At 49.6% G+C, this 10788-nt stretch overlaps 1 protein-coding gene across 1 annotated transcript; it reads left to right on the top strand.

Annotated features, from left to right (window-relative positions):
- The first annotated feature begins 320 nt into the window (after positions 1 to 320).
- Positions 321 to 8197, top strand: Otp (orthopedia homeobox). The gene is made up of 3 exons (XM_059276195.1): positions 321 to 357; positions 1604 to 2013; positions 7667 to 8197. The coding sequence occupies exons 1-3, from the start codon at positions 321 to 323 to the stop codon at positions 8195 to 8197; spliced, it is 978 nt and encodes a 325-aa protein (XP_059132178.1).
- The last annotated feature ends 2591 nt before the right edge of the window (positions 8198 to 10788 follow it).

The raw sequence follows: 10788 nt of genomic DNA, 5'->3' as shown, positions 1-10788 counted from the left end.
CGCCGCCTCCTCCCGGCAGGCGCTGGCGGGCGGGCGGGCGGAGTGGGGGACTCTCCGGGCGCTGACATTTGCAGGCCGCCCTCCTGATTGGTCCCCTCGCCGAGCTGCTCACGGGTTCATTCAACTGTTAAGCACCTCCCCGTCTCTCTAAAGGACATTATAATGCAAGAAGCCCCCTTTTTAACCACAAACCGAATTTTCTTTCATTTAGGTGATCTATATATATCTATATCGTATAGCTTATAGCTTATATCTATTTTAAATAACTTAAAGCCGCTAAAATTTGGGGGGGAACAGCTTTCGCCCTGGAGCGGTGCGCGATGCTGTCTCATGCGGACCTCCTGGACGCCAGGCTAGGTGAGTGAGCGCCTCTCACCCCGGCAGCCAGGAGAAGCCGGGGCAGGAAATTGTCAATTTGTTCCTTATTTTACCTTAATGCGCCCTAAATGGACTAATTTCTTTAAAAGTAATTGTGCTGTATTAAAGTTTAATTTGATTTAACGTCGTCTTTAAAAAAAAAAATCTATGGAATATGTAGATCCCAAAACAAAAAGGAGTTGGGGGATGCTTGGACTTTTTGTTTTTCTTATTTTTTCCTTCCTCTCTCCCCTTAATTTTTTTTTTAAAGGAGTTCTAGTCAGTGATAATTTGTTTGGAGGTGTCTCTTCCTTTTTACTCATGTTTGCTTTGATTTGGAATTTCCTTCATCTTTTTTTTCTTCTTTTCTCTCTATCACCTCCTCCTCTAAGTGTGGTTAAATTTGTTTTCTTTAAAAAAAAAAAAAATCTGGCCTGAAGGAGAAGTAGCTAGATGAAGGTGGATTTGCTAAATGCGCTGGTTGAGAAAGCCCAACTGATCCTCCAGGCATCCCTGCCTTCTGCACGGGACTCGGTGTTGCCAATGACTGGGAGAGAGGAGCCGTTTATTTCTCGGGAGAGAAAAGTTGAATTCTCTGAAGTTTGATTCACTGTTATGGCTATAGAGTTTACTTTCTTTAAAGCTATCTGGGTTATCGGGTTCTGGGTTTCCGGCTTGGGAAGCTTTAGTGATGGATGTGACTCCATTTCCCAAACACCTTCTCTGATTTGAGGGGGGAGGCGGAGCTGATTTGGGTTTATTTTGAGGGGTGGAAGGCTTGGAGACATATTCATCTTCCCGAAAGTCAGAGGGAATCGGCCAGAATTCATTAGCGCCTGGAGCCGCCTCCGAGGAATCGCTCCCGATTTCCTTTCTCTCCCGCATCCCCCGTCCAAGACTTGGCTCAAGGTTTCCTGGGACACGGGGGATACAGTTAATGAAAGGACTCCGGGCTGGTTTTATCGCCGGGCCTGGGAATGTTCGTGCGTGGGAGACACGAAAGCCGGAGCTGTGAACCACCGGAGCCGGCTGTGGAGAGAAAGGGAAGGCCAGGAGATGTTATTTCAACCTAGCTGTCCGAAGCCTGGGAAACCGGGCTGAGGACCAGGCGGTTTCCGCAGCAGGGCGAGCGAGCGTGGGCACGGAGGGAGCGGTGGATGGGGCTGAAGCCGAGCCGCTCAGGGAAGACGCCCCGCTCCTGGCACCGCCCAGGAAAGTAGTGACCGAGATCCCCTTCCCTCCTCAGGTATGAAAGATGCCGCCGAGCTTCTGGGCCACCGGGAGGCGGTGAAGTGCAGGCTGGGCGTGGGGGGCTCTGACCCTGGGGGCCATCCGGGGGACCTGGCGCCCAGCTCGGACCCCGTCGAAGGAGCCACCCTGCTGCCGGGCGAGGACATCACCACGGTGGGCTCTACTCCCGCTTCGCTGGCGGTGAGCGCCAAAGACCCGGACAAGCAGCCGGGGCCCCAGGGCGGCCCCAACCCCAGCCAAGCCGGCCAGCAGCAGGGCCAACAGAAACAGAAGCGCCACCGGACACGCTTCACCCCAGCGCAGCTCAACGAGTTGGAAAGGAGCTTCGCCAAGACCCACTACCCCGACATCTTCATGCGGGAGGAGCTGGCGCTGCGCATCGGGCTGACCGAGTCGCGAGTGCAGGTACACCGGGGCCTGGGCTCGGGGGAGGAAGGCCAGGAGGGACGGGAGGACCCGAACACTGGCAGCCAGGTGTTCTGCCCGGCTGCGATCCCGGGCTGTGCACTTCCTAAGGTAGAGTGAGCTCTCTCTCTCTGTCCAAACATGGGTGAGGATGATCGACAGGCCCCAGTGGACTTCCTCCTTTGTAGCCACATCCACACACACCCCCCCCCACCAACTCCTTAAAAAACAAAACGAAACACAAGCCCAGCGTTCTGGGGCTGCGGGGTTCAATGCTCTACTCCAGAGAAGGGAGCCTCCTTGTCTCCCCAGTAGCTAAGCCCACCTTGCTCCAGTTCTCACTATTGACAAGCGCTTCATTGCCCCGTAATGAGTTCCTATTACGAATTTGGATAAATGAGGGAAATGTCACATTTTACAGAAAACAGGAAAGAGGGGAATTACTGTGAAATGGGTGCCTTTAAAAGAGGGGTGGCATACTCAAACTTCCAAATGTGGTTTTATTCTCTTAAATACCACCCTCTCATCTTTCAAGCAAAATACCCCCAGCTTTATTGTTTTCAAAGGCTTTTGGCTTGGTCTATCAAGGCGCTGGGACTGGCCCAAAATACTGCTGTACCACCTAGGAACTCTGGGTTTTTAATTTTAATAAAATAATTTAGATTCCCCTAAGGATGAAGGCAGGAATTGAGCACTGTCTGACTGGGATACCTGACCCGAAGAAGGAACTTTTCAGGCCAGAAAGATTAACCTGTAAAAGAGAAAATAGTTATTGTGTTCTTATTTTTATCCAGCCACCCTCCAAGGTGTAATTATACAGAATCTAGGAAATGTCACTTGTACCTCTTCTGAAAATTGGGGGGGGGGAGTATAAGATTAATGAATCCCAAATTCCTTTTCTTTTTCCTTTTCAAAAGACTGACGTATTTTCATAGGCGGGCGCTTGAATGAAACCTTGCACTTAGCCTTGAGCTATCCACGGTGCTGAAAACATTTCGTCGCTTCTTTGGACATTTTTATTTTCTGTCGAGTGTCCTGGGTGCTAAATTGACTAATTTGTTAAGCCAGTGCTACCTGATTTTGTAAATTAACTTTAAGAACTTCAGTTCGTTTACATTTGATTGACCAGGAAATCAGAATTTGTTTCCATTTGGTATTTTGTAGATCATCTAAACGGGAATACATACTTTTGTTCTAATAAGAAACAAATATCACCAGGGACTTAAAACAGTCAAATTAACAGATAAATATTCACAATGATTAAGATTTTTATTCAACACAAATCTGGGTGTTTATTAGTAAACTCTGAAAAGCTTGAACGATGGGGCACAGACATTACACATATGAAGAGTACTAATTACATTGTTCAGGTGTATTACTGTTCTGTAAATCTTCACCTTGCACTCTCTTTTAAGTGTGGGTTCAAACTGTTATAGAAATATGCAATCTCAACACATGCCAATAATAATACTTGATTGTAGGCTCAATGTCGTAGAATAAAAGTTCACAAATTCACTTTTTGTCCTCAAGAGAAATCTTAGCTATTAATTTTTGTTTTAAAGAGCGCAGTGCTGGTCTTAACCTAGACATGTTGGTAATTAGTTCAAATTAAAATAGAACTTAGAATCACAAATAAAATATAATTGGACGGCTGATTTTATGAAAAAAGAAAATGAGGTCTATTAAACTTTATTAGGTCTTCCAAAGGTTAATGGCAGTGATTCTTTTAATAGAAAAAGTTATAAATGAAATAAAATATACACTGTGTGGTAGCTATTTTCAAAAAGTACACAAAAGAATATGCAAGAGGAAAGAGACAAAGTATGTTAATTGTTCTAGCATAATATTCAACCAAAGATAATAGCTTGAGCCTACTGATAGAAACAATTTAATAGAATGGCAATTTCAATATTTTTAAAAAATAATGTTTCATAGTTTAAAAAGTAATCAGATCAACATAACCTTCTTAATTAACATTTCAAAATGATTAACATTATGTAACGTAATGCAAAAATAATTTATGGAAAATGTATTTACTTCACAATTCACTGTACCACTGCTCCTTGACCAAATTCAAATTAAATAGTAATTGGTTTACATTCTTATATGATGAGTGCTTCATACTTTTCTTTATAGTTAACAGATTGCCACACATTCTTTCCAGGATGGGGGCCACCGCACTGATTAAAAATGATCTAAACATTTAACTCTTTGCAATTGTATGTTTTCAAAGATGCTTTTTGTTTTAGACTAAATTACCCAATATACTTATTTTTTTTTGTCTTTATCTGGACTACATCATACTTTGAAGTATTTACTAAAGCACCACTACTCATATGGAGGCCAATTCTGTGTATGATATTGCTCCCCTTTTCTGGCTAGTGTAATAAAACCATTCCTTTTATAGCATGCCATTATTAGAAACCAATTTCAGAATTATTTATAACCTGGAATGGCTTATTAAGCAGCAATGCGAGAATCATGCAAATTATGCGATCAAATGCAATATAATAAGCATAATCATTAGTCTCTAGCACGGATTAATTAACTTTCAATATTTTATTTACATAAAAACCAAATCAGTGAAATAACTTCTGCACAGTCAGGCTTGCCTTTCAATATTTTATACGAACAAAAATAATGTGCTGTAATTCCATTGACCGTGTCCCCCAGAATGGCCCTGTCACCTGCCACATCTTAATAGGGGGACAAGCTGAGAGTATTTTCTAGTTTTCTAATGGAATGAGAAATTGCATTTTCTTCCTCTCCCAGCACTATTAAAGTGTAATGAATTCGGCCCAGAGTTCACGGCTGGCTGATCGAAATGAACCTGAGATCTAGGCTTTAATACAGCGCCCCAGATTTCCTCCGAAATCTTCACATTAATCATTTGCTGGATTCCAATGAGGTCTTCATAAAGCATTTGCTTCAAGTGTGTGTGGGGGTAATATTCTTTCTTTCTCCCCTTCTTTCTCAATTCTCGAGCCATTTGTAGCTGGAGAATTAAACGGGCTATATATTTTAAAATACATTTACAGTATGTCTATATTACTGTAACAGCAGATATCATGAAAGTGGGTTTTTAGATTCCAACCTCCATTAGATTCTCACTGTTGTATTAAACATTTTCTGAGGAGAGCTGCATTTCAAACGGAGTACAAAGTTGGATCTGTGGTTAATATATTTCCAGGAGTTGTCATCTGTGCGTTCTGAAAATCTCCCTTAGGTTTTGCCTGCATTTTAACCCTCCATGCTCTAGTTTTCAAGTGGAAACATTCACATTTTAAAAACATATGCATCATAGCTTGGAATGGAGGTGCTCAGAGTCCATGCAGATTTCCCCCCCTTGAATCTCAGTAAACCATGAAACATAAAAAAATTTGTAGCCATCATTTGACTACTAACCCTCAAACATAATTGAGCATGATTTTTCGATTATTCCTCTAATATTTAGTCCTTTAGCAGTGGTTCTTTTCCTTATGTGCATGAGCAGACTCTGGGTTCAGAAGCTTTTTTTTTTTTTTCTTTTTTTTTCCTGGCAATAATGTTTGCTCTTGAAATTCTGCTGGGCAGTTTGACATTTTTTCCCCTCTTTTTTCCCTTCTTGCTCCACCCCTTCTCCCAAGTTACCACCTCCAAAACACTGACCCTTTAGGACTCACTAGCTCTTGAGAGTGTTAGGAATTGATCTTGACTCTCTGTTTCAACATGTTCCTGGGAGGCCGCACGTGAGCTGGGTGAATGTTTTGGACATGGACAAGTGTCAGTCAAGGGTGTATCCCCAAACTAGTGTCGGGTGACTGCTGCAGAGGGTCTTTGGGACATTAGGTCTCCCCACTTTCTTTCCACCTAAGGCCAAAGGCTGCTTAACAGCTCAATCGGGCCACATTGATCCCATCACCACCATCAAGGGCCCTGCAGGCTCATTAATCCCTGTACCACCAGCTCAAGAGGTGCAGCATACTTATCCATCACCAATACTGGGTTAAGGAGCGTTGCAGGAGATGGTGTACAAACTAGAGAAAGAGCGGCAAGCCAAGTCTCAGGTAAGACAGGAAGACACGGGTGGACTCAGAATTCTAATCTGCAAAGCTAGAGTAAGCCAAGAGGACGCCTGCTCGCTCGCTCGCACAGCTACAAATTCTTGGTTTACCGAGAACGAAGGCCAATAAGTCCATATTCCTGATACTTCAGCTTGCAAGCAAATACGACACAGATCAGAACATCAGATAAATCAATTTTGGGGCCACAAAAATGGAGAGCAGGTTGTGTTGGCCAAATTCTAACAGGACTAGTCAAATCTGATCTCTGTCCCACACCATTCTATAGTTAGTATCAATAGTCATCCGGCTAACTAGATTTTAAACAGAAAGCCTGCTAAGTAAGCGTACTGAAACCCCTTCCCCTTAAAGGTAAAATTCAGATAGGTGGACGTGGGAAATTATCAAGGTCAGATAGGTTGTCTGTTATTTTATTCAGAGGAATTTTCGCTCTGTGATAGTGAATTTCACATTTGTGGGCACATTTGCCTGGTAGGCGCTGAAATTCCTGGGCCACAATCAGGAAGAAAAAAAAAAAGAGGAGACTTGTTTGAGGTATATTTTATTAAACAGTTCTTCCTAGATAAAAAAAGATATGTCCATTGTCCTAGCAAATTTAAATTTGCATTATGACCAGTGAGTGAGTTTTAAAGTTGACCTCCTTTCCTTTGTATTGGCCAGAAAATTTGCTTTAGTTTATAGCATGAGAGGCGTGTTGGGGTGTGTGTGTGTGCAACTTGCAGGCGTTAGAGGACATGTTATTGGGGATCTGAGGTAAGTTACTGGGAGGCATAGTTCGAAGACCCAGGGGTTCAGGACTGTGGCAGCAAGTTCCAGCACACTCGCACTGCAGACAAAGGTGCCCTCAGAGTATTTTGGGAGTGAGATGGGGAGGAGCATTATGGCAGTTTCACCAAGCACTGAGGGAGGAATCAGAAATCAAGGTGGCAACAAACAACCCCGCAGCTCAGTGGCTCACTTTGCCACACGGGTCACTATATTAACCTCTCTGCTCTGTCAACCGTGATGTTAGGGGGTTTCCTTTGTCTTTCGATTTTGAAACTGTTTATGTCATTCGTGGCCTTTCATCAATTTCCAAATTTCCAGTGTTTCTGAAAATTCTATACCCCATCAGTGCTATAAGACATGCTATTAAGCCGCATGGGTACTCATGTTTATCTTCATTTGTACACCTGTGGGTCGAGCCTTGACACATGCCTGCCTGCAGACTGGTGCGTCTGTACAAGGCACAGGCTGTGCCAGAGTGCAGGGGGTGGTGGACGCTGCTGCACACGGTGGTTATGTGGGGTGCTGTTTGCTCGGTGCGTTCCGCGCCAGTGGGCACCGCTGACTCCAGAGTGCCGGAGTCTGCGGCTTGGTGGCGGCCAAGGGGGCGTCCGTCGTTCGGCGGAGGCGGAGAACCCCGAGCTCGCGCTGGCCGTGGGGGGCGTGTCGAGCCCGGAGCCCCGGCTCAGCCAGGCGCTGAGTGTCGGTGAGCAGCCGGGCTTCCGGGACTCAAACTAGCCACCCGGGTCGCTAACCTCGCCGGATCTTGTCTCTCCCCCCCCCCCCGTACCCTCCCCCCCCGCACCCCCCACCCCGGCCCGCTGCAGGTCTGGTTCCAGAATCGCCGCGCCAAGTGGAAGAAGCGCAAGAAGACCACCAACGTGTTCCGCGCGCCCGGCACGCTGCTGCCCACGCCGGGCTTGCCCCAGTTCCCGTCGGCCGCCGCCGCCGCCGCCGCCGCCATGGGCGACAGCCTGTGCTCTTTCCACGCCAACGACACCCGCTGGGCGGCGGCCGCGATGCCCGGCGTGTCCCAGCTGCCGCTGCCGCCCGCGCTCGGCCGCCAGCAGGCCATGGCTCAGTCGCTGTCCCAGTGTAGCCTGGCGGCGGGGCCCCCGCCCAACTCCATGGGTCTGTCCAACAGCCTGGCGGGCTCCAACGGCGCGGGGCTGCAGTCGCACCTCTACCAGCCCGCCTTCCCCGGCATGGTGCCCGCCTCCCTCCCCGGCCCCAGCAACGTCTCCGGCTCGCCCCAGCTCTGCAGCTCTCCGGACAGCAGCGACGTGTGGCGGGGCACGAGCATCGCGTCCCTGCGCCGCAAGGCGCTCGAGCACACAGTCTCCATGAGCTTCACCTAATGCCGCTGCGCGCAGCCCGCTCCGCCCCGGGCGCCCTCCTCCTCTTCCTCCTCCTCCCCCCTAACCACCCCCCACCCCCACCCCACACCCCCGGCCGCGCGCGCCGGGCTCCCAGCTCCCCCGCCCGGTGTCCCCGGTCCTCCCCGAGCCCCAGCGAGGCCGCCACCCGAGTTTCCCTCTTCCCTCCCATCCCGCCCGGCTGCCCTAGCCCAGCGCTGCCCGCCGCCCCCCCCCCCCCCCCCCAGGCTCCCGCTCGCCCAGGTTGTGCTCGCACCCTCCTCCCGGCCTCGGCCTGGCGGCGTGCCCCGGGCCACACTAGGGTCACGACACTCCTCCTCCCCGACCCCCACGACCCCGCCTCGCCCGCGCCTCCCCAAGCTCCTCGCACCCTTGCACCCGCGCCCGGCAGAAAGCATCCTTCCCGCCATTTTACTTACCAGGGAGTCGACTCAGGATCTGAAATCAGACACCAATGGACTGGTTTGTGGGCAGACACACACACACACACACACACACACACACACACACACACACACACCATAGCTCACGCTCAGACACTCCACGCGCGCGCGCGCACACACGCGCGCACACACACACACACGTGCACACACACACACACAGAGTGCATCTTGGTCACACAACGGACGTGTTCAAGGTACAGCACAACGTTAGGGATTTTTGTCTTAAAGGTGGACAAGCATCTGCTACCAACCGCCGCCTCATCTGAGGGCCCAACTGATGTAATTTGATTTAGCCCTGTATTCTTTCTCCTAACCCCTCTTTTTCTTTCCCGGACCACCACCCTACCCTGTCTACCCAGGCACGTCCATGCAACCCTCTATTGGCTTGCAAAAAGACCGCTTTCGTTAGAGCTCGGTTTTTTGTTTTTTGTTTTCTTTTCTTAAGCACAAGTGTGTGAGGGTATAGAAGGGAAGGCTTCTCAGGAGGAACAATGCCAGAGGATTGGGTGGCTGGAGCAGACTAAAGCAGTTACGAAGGAAGAGGTGATCTTTCCCACTTTGATAGGCCTTTATAGGAAGAACAAAATACACACGTAAGGGATTTTTTTTTTCCTTTTGTAAAAGCAAAAGCCACATGTCTTTTCTAGATCCTTCAGGACTGGTGTTCGTTTGCTTCCTTTTCTGTTTCTCTCTTCTCGCTGCTCCGTGCCCTTGGTTGTTTTTGTGGTCGTCCTCTCGCGTCCTTCGTGCCCGCCCGCCCGCCCGCCCCTCGGCCTCCCGCCGGCCGCCGGTGGGTGCAGGCGGACATCTACAACCCTGCAACTTTGTACAGAGAAACACAATCAGCTCTTTCTGCATGTGCTGGTCAAATTCCAAACCCAGAGAACAGAAGCGCTTTCTAAGAATGAACAAACGTGAAATAGGATGTTTTGTGTAGATAAAGCATTCTTGTTACATACTGGTCAATTTGTGATATGTTTTAACTTATTGTCTGTGCTTATTTATGGAATTTGCTTTTCTTAATAAATGTTTGAGCTAATATAAAGCATATTATTTGACTTTTCCCGGACAAGTTTATATCAAGTTAAATGTAAATGGATTAAAAAAAAATAAAATCATTTTCAGTATGTGATACAGAGAATGATGGGTTTTTGGTGTGACTTGGACCTGCAGGATGGGGAGGAATCTCCGAGGAGCCGGGAGAGGGCTGATCCCAGCTGCTGCGGTGGTGGTTAGGGTGCCTGCGCCCTTCGCCCCTGCGGGAGACTTGGGTTTACTTTTCTGGGCTGCACCGCGAGGCCTCCCCAGCCTGGCTGCCCGCTGGGCAGCAGCGGACACCGCGGGTGCCCGCAAGGCCTGGCCGACAGGAAGTGCGGAAGCCCGGCCCGGAGCGGTCCACGCGAGCTCGGAGTCTCGCGAGGCTTTGGGCCGAGCGCTGGGCCCGGGGCCGGGCAGGAGGGCTGCACGGGGTCGAGAGTGGAGCCGCTTCCTCGGCGGCGACTGGGTCGGTGGTGTGGAGGGCGCCCCTCGCGGCCTGGGCCTGCAGGCGCGCCCCAGGGGCGGGCGGAGGGCAGCAGGACGCCGCGGTGGAGACGCCTGGGCCTGGAGAGCCCCGAGCTCGGCCACCGCCCAAGGCCGCGCCTGGGCCCGGCGAGCATGGGCGCAGCTCCCCGAGGGCCTTCTAGGTAAGGGCCGCGGGCCTCGGTGTCCCTCCCGGTGCTAAGCTCCGCTCCCAGCGTCCCGGACAGTCCTCCCGGGGGCAGACGACGCCTGGCTGCTCCCCCCACCCCACCCGGGCATCCCCTGCCGGTCTGCTCCGGTTTTCCCTGCGTCCATGCTCGGTGCCAGCTAACCTCGAAGTGAGCCACGTGCTCCGGGAGTGCTCCCTCCAGGCGTGGTGGAAATGGCTGTTTCTGCCTTAGTCTGCCCGGGAGGGTCGCCGGCGGCGGCGGCGTGTTTTAGAATCGGAGGCAAATCGATATCACAGCCTTGCTTTTGGAAAACGCACCAAATCAATCTGAAATCTAATGGTCGTTCTAGGCATTGAGAGGGCACCCCCTTTCCCATGGGAGGGTTTCTCATTTGGTTGCCTAAAAGCACCCATATTCTAGATTATCATTTTCTGCCACA

This window comes from Peromyscus eremicus, chromosome 11, assembly GCF_949786415.1.
Source record: "Peromyscus eremicus chromosome 11, PerEre_H2_v1, whole genome shotgun sequence".
NCBI classification, from domain to species: Eukaryota; Metazoa; Chordata; class Mammalia; order Rodentia; family Cricetidae; genus Peromyscus; species Peromyscus eremicus.
This window is presented reverse-complemented; position numbering and strand designations above follow the sequence as displayed.

Bases quoted from the DNA above. Each gene is read 5' to 3' on its own strand.
- Otp (XM_059276195.1), top strand. From the start codon at position 321: ATGCTGTCTCATGCGGACCTCCTGGACGCCAGGCTAG. The intron at 358-1,603 runs GTGAGTGAGCGC...TTCCCTCCTCAG, and splicing joins CCTCCTGGACGCCAGGCTAG to GTATGAAAGATGCCGCCGAG. The intron at 2,014-7,666 runs GTACACCGGGGC...GGCCCGCTGCAG, and splicing joins TGACCGAGTCGCGAGTGCAG to GTCTGGTTCCAGAATCGCCG.